Raw genomic sequence first — 20,979 nt, 5'->3', positions numbered from 1 at the left:
TTTTAATTCTAGATCTAAGCCTTCACGGGCAGAGGTGGCTTTCTCTAACCGGAGGTGGTCTCTCTCACAGGCTTTCTTTATGTCTGCAGAGCTGATTTTGTTTGCCTGGCAACGCTGCCTATTTAATATTGCGTGTACAACAATAGAACTTCACTCAGATGTGCCTTGGAGAATATTAGAAGAATTCTTTTTGCTTATTTGTTTTTGAAGAACAATGTTTTTGGTGGCTCACGATATCCTGTTGGCCTTATAATGGACCCAAACAAGGTGAGATAGCTTGAAGACACAGGCCACGGGTTATAGGTGCTGGCTTAAAATCCTGTTGTTACCTAACGACTAGGTTTGCTTAGTTGCTCTGTTAAAACAGTGCTGCTCTCTGTGATAACAGACAGTAAGAGGGAGCTAAATTCACAATTTCATTTCTAGTAATAGCCTAGCTTCCTTTGAAAAAAGAACCTAATGACAGTTTTTAAATGTTTAATTTCATTTCTGTTGATTTCGTGGTAAAGGTGAAATGCACCCAATGTTAAATAAGAGGGAAACAAATCTACATGCTCTGTAAACTGCTGGTTTCCTCAACTCTTGCTTAAATTGTTGGTTGGAGATTATTGAATAGGAATTTCTAAGTCTGCTCTTTACAGAGACTTTGGTTAACTCACTACCTTGATGTCTTGAGGTGTAAGTGTTCGTTTGAACAGATGTGTTTTCTTTGGCCTGTAGGACGGGAGATGTGTGTGAGCCTTTTAAAAAGATTTCTCCGAGTTCCCGTCGTGGCTCAGTGGCTGGCGAATCCGACCAGGAACCATGAGGTTGCAGGTTCGATCCCTGGCCTTGCACAGTGGGTTAGGGATCTGGCGTTGCCGTGAGCTGTGGTGTAGGTTGCAGACGCGGCTCGGATCCTGCATTGCTGTGGCTCTGGCAGTAGGCTGGTGGCTACAGCTCTGATTCGACCCCTAGCCTGGGAATCTCCATATGCCGCAGGAGTGGCTCAAGAAAAAGACAAAAAGACCAAAAAAAAAAAAAATCTCATTTCTTGTGTTGCACAACTTTTTAGGCCTTCCCTGTTGTAAGACTTAGGAGCTGTAGGTGTGTTATGAAAAGAGTACCTTTAATGAACAACTTCAGGGAAGGAATCTTTAAAGATCTGTTTTTTAATTTTTTTTGCAGAAATAGTTTTTGGAGGAAATTCTGAATATAATGAATGAGGAAATCTGAATATTGCCTTGACTTCTTGGCACCTATTACGAGATCAGGCTATAGAGTTCTCGTGGTGGCTCAGCTGGTTAAGAATCTGATTAGCATATCCAGGAGGATGAGGGTTCGATCCCTGATCTCGCTCAGTGGGTTAAGGATCCAGTGTTGCCGTGAGCTGTGGTGTGGGTTGCAGACATGGCTCGGATCCCAGATCCTGAGTTGCTGTGGCTGTGGTGTGGGCTCATAGCTGTGGCTCCAATTCACCTCCTAGCCTGGGACCTTCCATATACCACTGGTGTGGCCCTAAAAAGAAAAAAGAGAGAGATCAGACTAATAGGAGGTAATCTATTTAATTGCTTTTGTGATTTGTCAAGTAGAAAACAATTATCATTCCTGTCCTTACAGTTTAGGGAAGTGCAGTCTATAGCTTTTACTCCAGGTTGCCTGACTCCTTATCCAGCACTTTAGATGTTAGAGGCTAACCCAGTACCAAGAATATTCTCTCTTAGAGTTCTTACCTTAAACATGGTTTTCTGAGTGTTTTGTAAAGAGAAAAGCCACAGCAATTCTAAGGAAGAAGTCTGATATTTCTTTTCAGAATTTCTGCTCATCGCTTCCTGGATTATGAGATGGTTCACTCTACATCCATGTCTTTTACTTCTCATGAATTAATTCTAAAAGAAATTTTGTACAAATTAAGAAGGATAGTTGGGCTTTCTTGCAGCCACCTTGGAGCCCGTGGAGGCCTGCTGGGCACAGGATTCTAAAACAACAAATATGGTGGGAAGATTGTGTTCCAAGGCCATTTTTTGCTGGTTATAAGTGGGGTCTCTGGAACCAGAGGGAGCACACAGCTCTTCTTAAAATTGAAGGTGTTTATGCCTGAGATCAAACTGAATTTTACGTAGGCAAGAGATGCGCTTACGTGTACAAAGCAAAGAATAACACAGTGACTCCTGGTGGAAAACCTAACAAAACCAGAGTAATCTGGGGAAGGGTAACTCATGCTCATGGCAACAGTGGCATGGTTCGTGCCAAATTCCGAAGCAACCTTCCTGCTCAGGCCAACAGAAATCATGTGATGCTGTACCCTTCAAGGATTTAAACTTATTGAAAAGTAAATAAGTAAAAGTGGATTTGTTCCATTGTTAAAAAAAAAAAAAAAGAAGAATACTTTGAAATTAGCAAAGTGCTCGTTAAATATCTAAGCTTTATATTTTATAACTAATGTTTCCTTTCAGGCTATTAACATTTCAGATGTGCTTTATGGACTCTGCAGCACTGATAATTTTTTTTTCTTTGCTTTTTAGGGTCACATCTGAGGCATATGGAGGTTCCCAAGCTAGAGGTCAAATCAGAGCTACAGCTGCCAGCCTACGCTACAGCCACAGCAATGTAGGATCCGAGCCATGTCTGCAACCTCCACCACAGCTCACGGCAATGCCAGATCCTTAATTCCCTGAGCAAGGCCAGGGATCGAACCCACAACCTCATGGTTCCTCATCAGATTCATCTCTGCTGTGCCACGACGGGAACTCCTGCATAATTTTTTAAAAGAGTGCTTCTCAGATGTCATGTGCATACAAGTCACCGGGAGACCTTGTTAAAATACAGATTCTGATTAAGTAGGCCTGGGATGATCTTTCATTCTAACAAGCTCACCATACTGGTGCTGCTAGCCCCTGAATCGCAATGAACCAAGAGACACCACAATAAACTAGGTAGGTTGTGCCTTTCTGGTGGTGGTAGGGTAATAGCTACAATAAGGCTGTTTTACTTATTAACTGGTAGAATGCTCCTGAAAAGGAGTCTTGGTCAGTTAGGATCTGATACATTCTCTACAAATGCTTTTAAAAAATATAAAAAGCTTGATCTCAGTATGAGCATACTCAATTTTGCAAATGCTATAATTTTACATAGATGGCCACCTTAATGATAGGTCCAATTTTCTAATGTACCTGACAAATTATATTTAAAAAACTAAACTAAGCCAATAGATGTATTGTATGAGAAGAATGCAGTAGCAGGTGTTCAGCGTTTAGAATGTAGACTTTGAGCGTGAAGTATTCGTGTTACGTGCTCGTAGTTGACAGAGCATAATGCAGTAAACTTTAAGAGAATTCAATAAAATGATGAAGTATAGGGTACTATTTGGACAGAGGTTGATTTAATGTTTTGCACACTGACATATATACTAAATGATCAGATTAGAAATCAACACATAGGAAGTTCTCAGTGTTAGTTTTGTGTGTGTGTGTGTGTGTGTGTGTGTTTTGCCTTTTCTAGGGCCGCTCCCGAGGCATGCGGAGGTTCCCAGGCTAGGGGTCGAATCGGAGCTGTAGCCACTGGCCTACACCAGAGCCACAGCAACGCAGGATGTGAGCCGCGTCTGAGACCTATACCACAGCTCACGGCAACACCGGATCCTTAACCCACCGAGCAAGGCCAGGGATCGAACCTGCAACCTTATGGTTCCTAGTCAGATTTGTTAACCACTGCGCCATGACGGGAACTTCCTGATCAGTGCTTTTTTTTGATGTTTTGATTATGTTTATATCTTCCTTTCGCCTTGATCTCAGTTGTGGTTATCCTAGTTTACATCTGGCCTATCTGCCAAAATGTGTTTAACCTTCGTTGATTCATGAACTGTCCTAAATATTAGGATAGGACTAGTCGTCATGGATTTGGTTATGATTTCATTCAGTAAAACTGAATTTCCATTTAGAATTGATGAATTTAAAATGTGCCTTCAACCTTAATGTACAATGACATAGCCAGTCAGAAAGAAGAAAAATCTTATTTGGCATGTTGGAATTAAATGACACATATAGTTAAAATTTGATTACACTAGTTAATTCATTTAGTCTTAAGTATTATTTTATTCCCAAATGACAGAGAACACAGTGAATTAATGAGAGTATAATGATGTACATCTTTAAATATCGTCCCAATGCTGTGGCCTCTTCTCCTAAAATACAAACAGACCAAAAAACCCAATACTTTTCTAGAATCCCAACCCCACTTTCCAGCTGAGATTTAAGTTCATTGTAATCATTATAATATAATTCATTTTTTATTTTATTTTATTTTTTGTCTTTCCTAGGGCAGCACCTGCGGCATATGGAGGTTCCCAGGCCAGGGGTCCAATGGAAGCTGTAGCCACCGGCCTACACCACAGCCACAGCAACGTGGGATCCAAGCCATGTCTGCAACCTACACCACAATTCACGGCAACACCAGATCCTCAACCCACTGACTGAGACCCGGGATTGAACCTGCATCCTCATGGATGCTAGTCAGGTTCGTTAACCACTGAGCCATGACGGGAACACCTATAATTCATTTAAAAAAAAACAAAAACCCACTGGTTTAACCCATTTTTCTATCTGATGAGAGTCTTGGTAATAATTAGCACATAGAAATGTCTGTGGACGATAGTGGAGATCTATCTAGAACTAGTCTCAATAAAATAATTTGCTTCAACACATCTCAAAGCAGATACCTCACTTTGTGTATGTACCTCATTTTGTGTAGGTAGGGTAAAATAAATACATACCTTTCTAACTTCTTGTAACTGTCATCTCTAAATACTCCTTTGGCTGGAATTTTCTTACCTTTTGAAGAAGAGAGAAAGTTTGTTTTTCAATCCACATTGGACTTTGGCTAAACTGTATTTCATTTGTAACTGGTGGGTATTAGCTCTTCAAGGTCTGCATTTTCTCTATTTGCTAATTTTTTTTTTTTTTGTCTTTTGTCTTTTGTCTTTTTGTTGTTGTTGCTGTTGTTGCTATTTCTTGGGCCGCTCCCGCGGCATATGGAGGTTCCCAGGCTAGGGGTTGAATCGGAGCTGTAGCCACCGGCCTACGCCAGAGCCACAGCAACACGGGATCCGAGCCACGTCTTCGACCTACACCACAGCTCATGGCAACGCCGGATCGTTAACCCACTGAGCGAGGCCAGGGACCGAACCCGCAACCTCATGGTTCCTAGTCGGATTCGTTAACCACTGCGCCACGACGGGAACTCCTATTTGCTAATTTTTAACTGGCAGATGGATACCATACTATAGGGGGAAAAATAAAGAAGTTTCTTGGGGAAGAGAGACCCTGGTAATAACAGGCTTTTCATTCATTAAGCTCTCTCCCAATACACCATCTTTTCTGGCTTAAAAAAAAAAAATGGATCCAAATTGAAGAAAAGCGAAGTTGGTCTAATTTTTGTTTTCAACTTATCAAGAAGGAATTCCTGCCCTTCTTTGTTTTGTGTCACTTGATCTGAATGTGAATAGCTGTTACTTTTCCCCCCCTTATCCTTCATAGAAGCAAATACGTTGAATTCCGTTGATTTTGTGAACATGGCTTCTCTCTGCGATTTGGAGTCTGATGTATGATACCCTTTCCACTCAAGTGCCTCTGCGGATGTACTCTTCACTCCATCTCTAAACATCCCCTCATATCCCCATGCCAGGATGGGAGTCCTGGAATTCCCAGTGATCCTAAACCAGCTATTTGAGTTTAGTCCTTCCAATGGCGATCATATGTACGATAATATAGTTGACAACTGTCCATTCTCACTATGCAGTAAGACAGAACCAGGATCTAAACATTTCAGTCAATATGAAGGCCATCAGAGAAAGAGAGATTTCTTTCTTTCTTTCTTTCTTTTCTTTATCTTTTTAGGGCCACACCCACAGCATATGGAGGTTCTCAGGCTGGGGGTCAAATTGGAGCTGTAGCTGCTAGTCTACACCACAGCCTACAGCAACATGGGATCCAAGTCACCTCTGTGACCTACACCACAGCTCATGGCAACGCCAGATCCTCAACCCACTGAGTGAGACCAGGGATCGAACCAGTGTCCTCATGGATACTAGTCAGATTCTTTTCCCCTGAGCCATGACAGTAACTCTAAGAGATTTCTAAAGTATGGAGTTCTCCACTGAACTGGAAAAACATCTTTTTCCCCCCAAATGTTTAAGCGGTAGGCAGGTTCCTAAGTTGGTAACAAAAATGGTAGTGATGGCAAATGTAAAAGGATAGAAACTCCTACATTTTCATAGGGATTTGTTACTAATGCTCATGAATAATTTATCATGAATAAATAAATCTGAGAAATAGCAATTGTTATGCAATATGGAAAATGAATATATGCAAGCTAGAAAAGTTTATATAACGTAGTTTAACTGTATCACTGTATTAGCTTTATCATCGTATTACCTATTACAATAAAATGGAAACAGATGGCACTGATAGCAATTGAATGTTGGGCAAATGACCTGTGATACATGTAGAGCTACTGCTATGTGACAAAACTGTTCTATGTTCAGATTATAGCAGTGAGGAAAAAAATCTTGAGGTTTAAAACCTAGTAGGGGAGAAATTAGGTTCAGTTCAGTTGTACCCAGTGAAACAACCCAAAACACAAGATCACTTCTCAGAGCCATTCTTTTTTTTTTTTTTTTTGTCTTTTCGCCATTTTTTGGGCCACTCCAGTGGCATACGGAGGTTCCCAGGCTAGGGGTCAAATGGGAGCTGTAGCCACTGGCAACACCAGATCCGAGCCGCGTCTGCGACCTACACCACAGTTCACTGCAACGCTGGATCCTTAACCCACTGAGCAAGGCCAAGGATTGAGCCTGCAACCTCATGGTTCCTAGTCGGATTCGTTAACCACTGCCCCACGATGGGAACTCCAGAGCCATTTCATTTTTGTCTAGACCTTAAGATTGATGGGAATAGAAGTTATGAATAAAGGATGACTAAAGATAGCTACTTTACAATAGGAGAATTTTAAGTGATAGCTTCCAATTCTGTGAACTACAGAATATCATTGGCTTTGTAGGAATTTCATCATTTATAGAAATGGCTTAATTATAAGTATTAGGTAATAATAATTATTATCACCCCTCAAAAACTAACTATAGTAAGTTATCATCATGTCATCATATTGTCCCTAACATGGCTGGAAGGATTTCAAGAATCCCTATTATGGTTCTATGCTATTTGATTATTTTCCAATTTATACAGAGTATCTCTTAGGAAATATTCAATAATTATTTATATGTTTGAATGTGGGCAGTTTTATAATCAGAATAATTTATTATAACCCATTCTACCACTAGTGATTCCTTAACTGAACACTGAATTCTGTACCAAAAATACAGGAGGAATTGTAGATTTGGTGATTTGTAACTCCAACTGAATTTCAGTGCAAAAACAATGCTATTTTAGAATGTTAAATTATGTTCAAGAAGCTACTTCATCGTGTAGTGAGGTTGATACAATTTCAGGGTAAAATTAGGCAGTGGGAAGTTTTGAAGGCAGATTTGTTCTTTCTCTGCTGTCAAGTTTGGTAAAGTTGCTAATAACTCAGTCACATCAGTGTGGGACTACTGTGTAATTATTCCCTCGTATATTGTTTGCCTTTAAAGAAATAATTATAACATAAACAATTGAGATCAAGGCTAAAGGAAGATGTGGATTTTTTTCCTTATCTCCCTGAATCCTATCAATTCTATTCGGAAGTCTTGCTGAGTATGGCCAAGCTCTTTTTTTTTTTCTCCCCCCCCCCTTGCTTTTTACTGCCACAGGTGCTGCATATAGAAGTTTCCAGGCTAGGGGTTGAATTGGAGCTGCAGCTGCCAGCCTATACCACAGCCACAGCAATGAGGGATCCAAGCTGCATCTGCAACCTACATCACAGCTCACAGGAATGCCAGATCCTTAATCTGCTGAGTAAGACCAGGGATCGAACCCACATCCTCATGGATACTATTTGGAATCATAATCGGCTGAGCCACAATGGGAACTACATGGCCCAGCTCTATTGCATGTCCTTTCCTTTCAGAGCAGCGCTATGAATGCTGTCCCAAACACCAAAGAACAGCCTCCAAGAAAGGAATGATTTTTGAGTCCCCATTCACACTCCTGTGCTGGATTCTGAGTTTAGTAGGGTGAAAGGGGCAAATGGGATGCGGCTACAGTTCAATCTTCTATTTACGTCATGCAAGTAAAGATTCAGGTACAGATCTTTCCTGGGTATTAAAGCTTTTTAGGAATGACTACTTTGCTTGTCACATACCTAGCTAAGAATTGCAAAAGACAAACAATTGTATTAAAGGATGAAGTGCCTCTGAGGAAAGAGCTTTTGTACCTGGAGAGTCTAGTGAGAAGTTAGTGGTGGAGTTGGGGCATGAAGGTATAAAATGGAAGCACAAAAGGAAGTAGATTAATTTTGTCCATCATATTTGGGAACTTTTTATAGTCTTGGTGGTGATAAGGTCAGAGATGCCATTTGTTCTGTCAGCCTATGCCTGATATGGCATGGTTTCTTAGGTGCTGGAAGATGCTGCAAATTCTAAGGTACTGCTTAAGTTTGGCTTCACCTTTTGACTTATATGATTTATATAGCGATTGGAATCATGCAATTTGGTGGTAGAGATGGTATAAAAGTCTTGAGGTTAATTATTTGTATCAGATAACTGGATGATATTAGATGCTTTCTGTCTAAGCAGTTATTATGAATTATGTATATTAATCCTTTCACCAGAACCACCAACTTGTTGAGGTTAATATTCATTCTATTTGCAGATGAGGAAACTGAAGCGTAGAAAGAGGATCAGTAACTTACCCAAGGCTACACAGCTAGTAAGTGATAGATTTAAAATTAAGTTTATTTGAATCCAAAGCTATTTATAAGCTTTAAAATCAATTGTCTCAAATGGAACATTAAGCCCATGTGTTTTCACAGAAGTAGATTTTCTTTCTAATCACTTGGTTACTTGTTTCAACTCCTACAGAAAAGTTGGGTTATAGTCCTGGCTTTGACTGCCCAGTTCAGTGTCCTCCAATATGTCAACTGAATTCTCCGGAACTCCGTCTTGTCCGTTGAATGAGGGCTGGCACACGTGATCACCCAGATCTTTCTAACGGTCAATTTTTAAAAATCGCTATACTTTGTGGATTAAGTCTTTGAGCCTAACTCACTTTTCACTTTGCTAAATATAATGCCTTCTATTTGGAGCAAATATATGTATACTTTTATTACTGGTAATATACCGCTTACCTCTAACGTGAGCTTGACTGCTGTAGGTCATCACCGTAACCATTTATTGCATCTCTTGCATGCCAGGAAATACACTAAGTGCTCCGCGTAGATGATCACAACAGCTGTATAAGGTGGATTTTAAAGTTCCCATTTTATAGGGGCGGAAGGTTTTGACTTCAAGGTCAAACTTAAGTGGTGGAGCCAGACAGCACTTGTGTGTTTGACAACAAAGCCCTTATTGTAACGGAACATTAATGAAACTGTATATATTTGCTAATTCTGTTTTAGGCTTAAAGATCATGGACACTGTCTTTTCAACCAGTTTTTTTCTTTTTATAAGATATTGTTAGCTTCTCTCTGTGATTTTACTATCTGCTTACTTTCTTCCCGCTTTACCATTCCAGAGAAGGAAAGTGGGAAGGAGGTTACCGTTTGTGTTAAATGCCTCTTTCAAAGTTTAGAATCAAGAGCAGTTAAAAGGAACGGAACCCCTGGCTTTGTGCCTCTGCAGGGAACCGCCGTTCTCCTTCCGCGTCCTCCGTTCTGAGCACGCGCCTCCTTCCGTTGAACTACGTTTCCCAGCGGCCCGCGCGGCTGAGAGCGCGGGCTCAACTAGCCCTTCCCACCTCCCCGCCTATCACTTGGTCACATCGTGATGATGCAAACTCGTCGCGCGCTGACTAGTGACGGCGTCCTGGCTCGCGACCGCAGCGGCGGCCTTAGCAGCGGTAATAGACGCAACAGCAGCGATTGCAGGGACGACGACGACGACGGCGGGGCGGGCGCTGTGCGCAAAGGGGAGGGGTAGGCGGGCGGCGCCGGCGGCTTCAACTGCGGCAGCTACGGCTAGGGCGACGGAAGAAGAATCCCCGTCAGCCGGCGGTCGCGTTAGGCCTAAGCAGCGCTTGGATTCTCTTGTGTTGTCCTCGCGGAGAATATCCATAGAGACGGTGACATACACAGAGGCGGGGGTCCGCTGGAGGCTGCCGGACGGGAGCCAGGTCCTCGGCCTGTGTCGCCGCCACCCCCTTCGCTGCCGCCAGCGCGCATTCTCTCTCGGCTCCTGCTCGCAGACCCGCGGTTCCTGGTGTGCCTGTGACCCGCTGTGTGGGCAGCGCGGACGGACTTTTGGGCTGGGGCCGGGCGGGGGGGGCCTCAAGGCCGCCTCTGCCTCTCCCGCCCCCTAACCCGCTCCTCAGGGGGAAGCCGCGGAGGCTCCGCCATGGCCTCGGGAGCCGGAGGCTTAGGAGGGGGCGGTGGCGGCAAGATCCGGACGCGGCGTTGCCACCAGGGGCCAATTAAGCCTTACCAGCAGGGGCGACAACAGCACCAGGTACGGGACCCCGGCGCCTCGGGGGCCTAGCGAGTCGGGCACTGGGGTGGGGAGGGAACGGGCGTGAGGGGTCCGGGGCCCCACGTGGAGCGGACGGGAGGGCCTGAGAGGAGGCCCGAGCAGGGCGGCGGGAGCTCGGGCTGCTGGGGTGGCGACGGGAAGTGGGCTGAGACAGGCCAATCTTGCGGCGCACACGTGTGGTTCGGGCCGCCTCTCCCCAGCCCTCTTAGCCTGGGGCTTTCCCCCGACCGGCGCAGGGCGGGAACAGAAATCCTAGGCCACGACGGGCCTAGGATTCTTTCGTTTTTGGCGGGGATTGGGGGTGTGAGGGTGTTACTCACGTCTTCTCGATGGGAGAAAGGAAAAGATGTGGCTGGAGGCCCCTACGTTTGATATTTTCTAGTCTCCCGCGTTTCAGCGTGAGTGGGGAGGGGGCTGCCCTGGGGAATCGGCCTCTGGGGCCCCCGGGGGTTGGTGGTGGTGGGGGGCGCTGTTAAACGGCAAGTGGAAGAAGTTACTCTCAACCTATTAGTTAATTCTCCATCTCCCCTTCCCGGGTGCCTCCCGATCGGAGAGCGTTGACTTAGATTTTTGTTTTCTTAACCGGGTTATAGTTAGTGGCACCGGGGCATTTTGAAAGTCCCTCTCCGCACTTACGTCTTTTTTCCGTCGCAAGACTCTTCCCTCCCCACTTATGTCCACCCCTCCCCTTTTTATTTTGGAGGCTAGAATTGGCCATTGCGCACAGTTGACCGGAACTCCAGTTCTCATCTCATGCACAAAATATTTTAATATTATGGGACGTACTTTAGAAAGTTCAGGTACTTTTTAATCTAGGAATATTGGTGGTGTTATAATTTAGTCACCTTGTGTACTCGTGGGCGCTCGAAATTATGAACAGGGGTTTAGTCTAATTGTAACTGAGACGTTAGAGTCTGAGAAAATTCTGCTTTTTAGATGTTAATTGTTTGTTATGGGGATTGAGTAGGAAAATGTTAAATATTCTAATAAAAGGCCCTTTAAAATTTCTCGGTGGGAAGTATATGTCTTAAACCTGTAAAAAAACTAAAGTATGGCAAAAGGGTCTGAAAACTTGTTGCGTCCTGTTGAAGGCAGACTTCCTAGATTGCTGTGTTGTGGATGATGATGAATATGAGCACTTTGACATGTTTAGTGGTGGTAAATTGAATCATGAAAAAACAGAATTTTAAAAATAAAGATTTGGGGAAAATTTCTTAACAGTAAAAACTGGTTTATAATAGTAAGTATCTTTCTACTAATGGTTATAAGCTTTGGCATTATTGTTAGCTCCGACCACCAGTTGTCCCCCAGATACATACCAGGAGTGGTTGGTTTTTAGATTTCTTTGTGAGGAGCAGGGGTACTTGCAGACAGATTTAAGATTAAAATTCAGGTCACAGGACTGGCCATTTAACCTAATCCTTTTGGAGAGTGGAATTTAGACACACATGCTTTCTGTTTTTCCTGAGGAATAAATGTCTTTCAGTGCTTTCTTACATCTCCTTAAAGTTTCTACATTAAAAAATGATATGTTGTAAATACAGATCACTGGATGATGTGGGCAGAGTGTAGAGAAGAACTCATATATTCCAGGTAGCAAAAACTATAACTGCACTTTATTTTTAAATGTACTTAGAGAAAAATCTGACTTGGGGGAAGGTGATGCCTTAACAACATTTAACACCTATGATCCAAATTGTCTTAGAGCTGATAGGATTTCAGACTGTGCAGTTTTGTTTTAGAGCTTGATCATTTATCATGTCGCCCTCTCTGAAATACTTTTCAGCTATTTGCGTGAGCCATCTGATTGAAAAAGAAAGAACATTTTTAGGTTTTGAATTGGGATTAAAGATGTTTGGCGGTTTCTTGATTAACATTGCAGATACATTGTGTTAGTATTGGCAGATACTACCAAAGAAAAGTATCTGGGAATATACAAAAGTATATTCTATTTAATTTAACGATTTTTAAAATCTTCAAGACTTTCTTTAGTGCTTACTGGAACTTTTGTGGATTATGGACTACCTGCTTGCTGTCAGCTTTCCTGGGCTGTCACCTCTATGTTTTGCAGCAGCTGCTGAGTCATCATGAATAGCAAGGAGCTTCATGACATGGCATGTTTTATACTAATGTTATTTGATTAAGTGTCCAGTGGTTTCTGGGCAAAAATGAAGTTTTTGGTTGTGTAGTAGAGGGTTGGAATAAGAATGGGAGATCTGGCACTGTTAGTTAATGGATATTTGTCATCACCTTTCAGGCCAACTGGCTTGCCCAGTCACACAGAACGTACGACTTTTGCATGTGTTCAACTGACTTGTAATTTCCTGTTTTGACTTCTGGTTTAGCTCAGCTGAGATATATTTCAAGTTTACACTTTTTCCTTTTAACTTCTGATCTTTAAAATGGCATTTTCTTGAAGTTGTGGAGGTAAAAATCTATTGTCTTACTCAACTAACTGAAAGGTAGTAACTTAAGAATTCTAGAAGCAAAAGTGAAGAACAGCACTGAATGAATAAGTCATCATTTCCACTTGCCTCCTTTCCTGTCCTAGGTGCATTTAGGAAATGGTACCATTTTTTTGCTTGGGCTTGAACAGGTCGCTACAGAAGATGTGGTTAGTTCTTGCCACCTGTTCAGTATCCTTTCTCATTTCCTTTTTGTACGGATTGTCAGGCCCAGAAAGTCAGCTTTGGAGAGGTCATGCTGCTTTTTTAATAGCTACCACTTGAGCCCATGGGCAAATCAGAATCTTGCCTCTGCAGGAATCTACTGCCACCTCCTGGTGAGAGGGGAATTACTCATTTTTGCCCTTTTTTGGTGGGAGTTGGGGAGCATGCTTCAGAGGTTTTTCTCCTCTGGTTGGGAACTGAGAGAATTGATTAATTTTTTTCTTCCTATATTTTGTCTTACAAGTCAGTTTCTGCATTTAGCTATATCAAAAAAGGGGGGAAGAAAACCCCTTTATTCAGTAGCTTAAATCAGGGGTCTGCAAACTTTCTGTAAAGGGACAGATAGTAAATATCTTAGATTTTGTTGCTGCAGGTTCTGTTTTGTTTGTTTGTTTTTTCACACCCAAGGCATATGGAAGTTTCCAGGCAAGGGGTGGAATTGGCGCGCTGTAGTCGCTGCTCTACACCACAGCAGTGCCAGATCCAAGCTGCGTCTTCAACCCACACCACAGCTCATGATAGCTCTGGATCCTTAACTCACTGAGTGAGGCCAGGGATCGAATCCACGTACTCATGGATACTAGTCGGGTTTGTTTCTGCTGAGCCATGACAGGAATTCTCTGTTGTGTTTTTATAATCCTTTAAAAAAAAAGTAAAAAATCTTCTTTTTTTGTTGTTGTTGTTTTGCTTTTTAGGGCCGTACTGGAGGCATATGGAGGTTCCCAGGCTAGGGGTTGAATTGGAGCTACATCTGCCGGCCTACACCACAGCTCATGGCAACGCTGAACCCACTGAGTGAGGCCAGGGGTGGAACCCACCATCTCATGGTTACTAGTTGGATTCGTTTCCCCTGTGCCACAATGGGAACTCTGTAAAAATCATTCTTAAGGTCTGTATAAAAACAGGTGGAGGCCTGAATTTGATTACAGATCATGGTTTGCCTAATCCTGATTTATATGACAGTGTAGTTTTTTTGTTGTTTTGGTAGGTTCTAAATGGTGCTTTGCCCCATCTAAGAATGTACTGCTCAGTATCTGATGGCTAAAGAGTGTTCTCACTTTTGAAAAGGAGAGGTATTTAAAGACTGAATACTTAACTTATTACAGAAGTCATTAAGTAGTTTTGACTTTTTAATTTGCTTTATCTTAGATGTTTAATTAATACTATCAGTGGAAGTAGTTGATAGGAAAAAAATGTGCTGTAATACAGTTAGAGCATCTGGGTTTGAATCACTGTTCTGCCAGGACTTGACAAGATAAGTTTCCTCTGCTTAATTTACTCATCTGGAAATTCTGGAAATTCTCTTGTGAGGGTTAAATGACCTAATATAAGTAAAACACTTAGAACAGCTGGTGTATATAGTAAGGGCTCACTTGAAATTGTTGTGGTTAAGTAGAACCCTTTGGTTTAAATGTTTTTTTGTCTCTGAATTTTGCTGCTGCTGAGTAGTTTTTTTATGTACCCAAGTTCAGTCTTTTACAGGCTTGTATTGGATTTGAAGACTTGTTTCCTGAATGATGAGGCCATACCTTAAACTATCCTCTCAGAGACTTATTATTTTTGTCTTACTGTCTTTTTAGGGCCGCACCCATGGCATATGAAGGTTCCCAGGCTAGTGGTCAAATCAGAGCTGTAGCTACTGGCCTACGCCACAGCCACAGCAATGCCAGATCCGAGCCACATCTCCCGACCTACACCACAGCTCATGGCAACGCTGAATCCTTAACCCACTGAGCAAGGCCAGGGATCAAACCTACAACCTCATTGTTCCTAGTCAGGACTCGTTTCCACTGTGCCACGATGGGAACTCCCTTATTGACTTATTTTTAATGTGTTTTCCTCATAGAAATGCCAGTCATTTAATTATATGGGAAAATAAATCGAAGTATTAAATTGTTTAATGCAGAGTAGGTTTTTTTGTGATGGGAGGCCCTTGTGTGTTATAGTTTATCAGTTTACTCACCAATTTTTCTAAGCTAATGACAGCAAAAGCCCAGGTGTTGTCTCCATTTCCTGGAAAGTCCTCTGAGGAGGCAATTATCTGTTAGTTTGAAGTAAAATGAAGACTTTGGTCTGATGTCACTAATTAACACCATTTTCATTAGGCACAGAATATCATTTGAAAGATGTAATGGCCTTGTATTTTCAAAAATGTTTTATTTGTAGTTACTTAGTTTATGGTTATGGTTGTAAAATATTTTTAAAGAAATCTTCTGTGTTGGGAAGCCAGGGTGAAAGTCTTGCCACTAGATGCAATTTACTGAATTTATTGTTATACACATGATGGTAGAATGCCTTCTGTCTATAAATGTTTTAGTTTCCCTGCCAATTTGCTTGTGATTTATGGAGTAAACTTTTATTTTTATTTATTTAATTTTTTTTTTTGTCTTTTTAGGGCCACAGCCGAGGCAAATGGAAGTTCCCAGGCTAGGGGTCGAATTGGAGCTACAGCTGCCAGCCTACACCACAGCCATAGCAACGCCAAAATCCGAGCCGAGTCTGTGACCTACACCACAGCTCATGGCAACGCTGGATCCTTAACCCACTGAGCGAGGCCAGGGATTGAACCTGTGTCCTCCTGGATACTAGTTGTGTTTGTTAACCACCGAACCAAAACAGGAACTCCTGGAGTAAACTTATACATCCAGTTTTCAGATTGTGAAAGGAAAGTGGCAGTATCTTGGTGGTAACTTTTATTTTAGTGGGTTAAATTATTTTAGGCTTTTATTGGGTCTCCTGTTGCTAGTTTGAAAAGTCTTTTAGGGACTCTTTTTTTTTTTTTTTGTCCTGGTTGTTTAATTATTAATCCCATCTCTATCATATGGATCACTAAAAATAAGAGACTAAGCCTGGTCATCTTTCTCCTTCTGAATTAGTGTTAGAGAATCTTAAAGGAGGTTGAAAATTGTGGCCAGTTGTAGTTTTAAATTTTTTTTAGCTGGAATAGCTTTTATGGTCATGTTTTTCGACTTAGCTCTTGAAGTTAAGAGAAATGAAAAGTATAAAGTATGGATTTTAAGTGGCTTGAAAGATTTGGACTGGGAAAGGTTGGCTGCTGAATGACTATCTGTAGGTTGTAGAATGTGTTGAAAACAGGTTAAAATCCGATTGCTGAGATTAGATTCAATGTAACTGCCTTAGTATTTGAATACTTTATAGTGGAAATGCATTGTTATAAGTAATGTTAGAATGGATATATTTAAAAACTCGGAAGTTACTGGAAGACTAAAGTAGCATCTGTTTTTACTCTTTAGTGTTTAAGATTTTTTTATAGTTAGATATTTCACGTGAAGTCTGGAGTTCCTCTTCACTGTTGTTCTTCCCTTGTTCTTCTTCACTGGGGCTTGGACACAGCAGGGTGAAAACTGATTAGGGAATCTGTGTGAACTGAGACTCCCAAAAAGGTATGGAAAGCAGAGCCTGCTAACACAGGAGGTGAGTAGGTGGGGAGAGAGTTCATAGAACCCTGAAAGAAAACCAAGGGTCAGTGACAAGTCTCAACAAAATAAAGGCAGCTGAAAGAGCAGGTAGAAATCAAAATAGCAGGGTATTCTGGGAGAATAGGGCTCTAGAACCTTTAAAGCAAAAGTGGATTATGTTTGATATATATAGTTAGAGATCCAGTAGAGTCATGTGAAAAAGGAGATTTTATAATCTGAATACTAATTTTAATAATTTGCAGAAAAGAAAGTTGAATAGAACTGAAGTCAAGAAAACTAAGAGGAATAGATAGCTTTATATAAGAAGGGAGGCTGTATGGTAATGATAAGGAGCTGGCTGTAGAGAAGAGATGTCTTTGGTTATTCTGAGATTAGAATGGTGAGAGGATGCATAGGAAAGGAATTTCTTTTTCATTATAATGTGTTCTGAGTTAGGACTGTGGAAGAGCTTTGACCACCTCAGCCTTCTTTCATTAACTCTCACATGCAGGTTAAGTAAGAGAATTCAAAAAACCAATATATTCACAGTACCCTGTAAATTGAATGTGCTTAATATGTGTATAGTATTGAATTTACCTCTGGCCTACAAATTGAATGTTTATTCTGAATCTCAGTGGCGTTTTTGATGTTTCTTTTTGTTTTTTGTTTTTTTTTGGCCATGTTTTGACAAATGTGGAACCTTTTTTTGTTGGAGAAAAAAAATCTGATCATTTTAATGAGTCCAGGTTTAAAGATTCACTCCTCTAATTCTTGAATGTAACTTCATTACTTAGGATGATCTGGTGTAAACTTTGCTTTAGGGCTACAAGGAGTATTTTTAAGATTTCAATTCCTCCCTTTGTTTTGTTGGTTTTCCTAAGAGTTTGATTACATTTTCTTCTTTGGCCAGACTTTCTGCTTCTCTTCACTTGGTTGGCTTTGTGTTACTGTTTCAGAAAATAGTTCAGTTTTCCCATGTTCTTGGATAGCTGCACAGGTTGCTTTTTTGGAGGGAAGGTCTATTAGTGTGGCAACAAAAATAATATTTGCTTAAGCCTAAACAGTTATATCAAGCAAATGTATTGTTCTTTTTTTTTTTTTTTTTGCTTTTTAGGGCTGCACCCGAGGCAGATGGAGGTTCCCAGGCAAGGGGTCAAATCGGAGCTGCAGCTGCTGACCTACGCTACAGCCACCAGCCTACACCACAGCCATAGCAATGCAGGATCTGAGCCCGTCTGCAACGTATACCACAACTCATGGCAACACCAGATCCTTAACTCACTGAGCGAGGCCAGGAATTGAACCCACAACCTCATGTTTCCTAGTTGGATTCATTTCTGCTGTGTCATGATGGGAACTCCTATTACTAATTTTTTGATTTCTAGAATTAATGATGTCCTTTTTTGAAACTTGTTACGGCATTTTCATATGTGAGAATAAGAAGTTGGTTGAAGTGAGTGCAGTTGTAGATAAATTAGTCATGCACCAGCTAATCTGTGCGCTGTACAGACCTGTTCCTGCCTTCACAGAGCTGATGGAGAGTCTAGTGGAGGTGATAGACTGTCATTAACATTCCATTTGATAGATTGCTATCATGTAGGCAGTACAGCGCACTGTTGGTGCATGTAAGCGAGTGACTGACTGTCCCAAATGGGAGGATCAGAGGTTTTCTTTAAGGAAAACATCAAGTTAGAGTGATGCAGTTATGCTTAAAGGAAGCCTCTGAAAAAAGGAAGGAAGCTAATCTGGTAGAGTAGGACTTGAGTATTCACTCCTTAGTAGACCTTTACTCAGTGTACCTCTGTTTGTTGGTTTAATATCGTAAGACGTTATTTCTTCAGGTGCATATAGGAAGCTGATTTGCCCCATTCCTACAAAGATCTGATGCATGTTATCTCCATAACTCCTGAAAAGATAGGACTTCTTTGGTAATGGAATCAAAGGAACCTTTTCTCCCATAAGAAAGTTATGTCTTCACTTTTCCAGCTCCCTTTGCTCTTTCTCAGTTTTCCATTAGTGGTGGAAGTACTTGGAAGCTCATAAAAATCGCCAGCTGGGGAAGATGCCTCCAAATCTATTTGAGAGACTTACCTCACAGTCTACCCCATTCTTTGCATCACTGGGAAATTTCTTTTCCCTAGCAGTTTTTTAAACTTCTAATATCTGGTAGTTGGTTATTTACTGTAAGTTGTTATGTCTTTAACTGGAAATAAAATAGATTCAAAGGTAGGCTTTTTATTTTATTTTTTTTTTATGGCTGCATCTGTGCCATATGGAAGTTCCCTGGGCTTGGGATTGAATCCGAGCTGCAGCTGGGACCTATGCTGCAGCTGTGGCAATACTGGATCCTTTAACCTTCTGCGATGGGCCGGGGATCAAACCTTCACCCCTTCAGCTACCTGAGCTGCTGCAGTTGGATCCTTAACCCATTGTGCCACAGCGGGAACTCCAAAGATTCTTAACCCATTGTGCTGCCACAGTGGGAACTACAAAGGTACACTTTCATGTTTTACTTCTGTTTACTTCTATAAAGTAGATGTTTATAAAAGTTGGTATAATGGTATGACATATTTGATAATGAGATGATCATGGAAATGGTATATTTTGTAGTTAAGCTTATAATCAGGGTTATGTTTATCATGGCCTTAATTGGGAAACCTGTCACTGAGTCTTTAGATGATTTTAGTACAGTGGTTCTCAAATTTTAATTTGCATAACAATCACCTCTAGAACTTGTTAAAAGAAATTTGCGTTTCTAACGCCCTTGTCTTTAGACACCTACTCTGCTGGTCCGAAGACTCCAATTTGAGAACCAGTATTTTAGTCCTTTTATAGTGACTAGAAGAGCCACAGAACAAAAGATTACACATAAATACTCACACATACACATGCACACAACACATGAATAAAGGGGAATTGTGAAGGATTTAAATAGTTATTTCAGGTCTGTTAGATTCCCATTTATGAACAAGATTATCAGAAGCTTGGGCAGCATGTACCAAGGACACGCCTACATTTGAGTCTTTGCACTTTGTTTCCTTAGTCTATAAGACTAGTGGAGGAGATACTGGAACGTACATGTGCATTTCTAGTAGAGATACTAGAAATGTACATGGCTCATTCCTCACTTTTTTTTCCAGGTCTTTGCCTATTTTAAACAACCATTCCCATTTTACTTCCCTGCTTTATTATTGGCCTTAGCACTGAATCACAGTATTATGTATTACATATTATACTAGTTGGTTTGTCTCTGTAACTTAAACTCTAATCTCTAAAAGGGCAGGAACTTGTTGCCTGCCATATCCAGTATTCTTGCCATATATGTAGTGTGTAATCAGTAAATATTGATGAAATGAATTGAATGAAGAAAAGCAATGTTTGCCTTCACCTCTATGAGTTAGATTAAGATTCTAAATTATTCACCAGGATAAGCCTCTTTCCTGGTCCATTTATGTACTGCTTTACGGAGATAAAGGTTGGATATAACTTTTAGATAATGTGAGTACTTCCCCAAGTGTGGCACAGTGTCCATTGTGGCTAAAGAAATGAATCTGATAATGGACTGGCTCGTTAATTTTCAAGTTAATTAGAGAACAAATTTAACAGGTACACTGCTGGATCAGTTAAGGACTCAGCCAGAACTGGTTCACTGTGGATGGTTCAGCTGAGATATTTTGAAGGACGTATCTACACGGAGATATGCTGGTGGTTAAAGGAACGCATGTAGGATAGTGGGATGCCCAGAGACTAGCAATAGTAGGAAGCTGCTCCCATCCGTAGGACTAGATGGATAAAGGGAAGAAATGGGGTAACTGGAGTGGGGGAAGGGCTGCTTGGCAGTAGCTGTAGTTTTAGAGTTGGGGCACTGAGCAGAGAGGGAGTTTCCTTCCATCCGCTCATATCCTCCAAGATCTCTGATAGGCCAGTCCTACCAGAAGCGGCTTGGGTGAGACAGCCAGTCAAGAATGGAGTCAGGGAAGGGCAAGTGAAAACCAGTACAGTGTCAAATCTGGTTTGATAGTTTTATTGCTAAGTTTATTAAGAGAAATAAGTAGTTAGAAAGAAAACCAGTCATATTTCAGGTAAAAATCATGGCTAAAGTTTGGGAAACACTGGGGAAATAGTTATACAAGCCACATTGTATTCAGCACAGTCCACTTAAGATTTGTTTTTCTGATTCATTATTTTTTTATTTTATTTTTTGTCTTTTTAGGGCCACACCTGCGGCATAAGAAAGTTCCCAGGCGAGGAAATCAGAGCTATAGCTGCCTGTCTGTGCCACAGCCACAGCAATGCC

At 41.4% G+C, this 20,979-nt stretch overlaps 1 protein-coding gene and 1 pseudogene across 3 annotated transcripts in view; both read left to right on the top strand.

Moving 5' to 3' along the window:
• Window positions 1-1,971: 1,971 nt before the first annotated feature.
• On the top strand, window positions 1,972-2,299 carry LOC125136323 (60S ribosomal protein L35a-like; annotated as a pseudogene).
• Window positions 2,300-10,440: 8,141 nt separating this feature from the next.
• NUP153 (nucleoporin 153) overlaps window positions 10,441-20,979 on the top strand; it is a 66,207-nt gene continuing 55,668 nt past the window's right edge. For 2 of the 3 annotated variants that reach the window (XM_047794602.1, XM_047794600.1), the window contains exon 1: window positions 10,441-10,573. In XM_047794602.1, coding sequence (XP_047650558.1) covers window positions 10,463-10,573 — 111 coding nt within the window. In that variant the 5' untranslated portion in view covers window positions 10,441-10,462. Of the gene's footprint in view, window positions 10,574-10,691; window positions 10,993-20,979 lie in introns of those variants that run through there. The other variant, XM_047794601.1, reaches the window with a different exon arrangement.

The sequence above is a fragment of the Phacochoerus africanus genome, chromosome 9 (assembly GCF_016906955.1).
Source record: "Phacochoerus africanus isolate WHEZ1 chromosome 9, ROS_Pafr_v1, whole genome shotgun sequence".
Taxonomy (NCBI): domain Eukaryota; kingdom Metazoa; phylum Chordata; class Mammalia; order Artiodactyla; family Suidae; genus Phacochoerus; species Phacochoerus africanus.
This window is presented reverse-complemented; position numbering and strand designations above follow the sequence as displayed.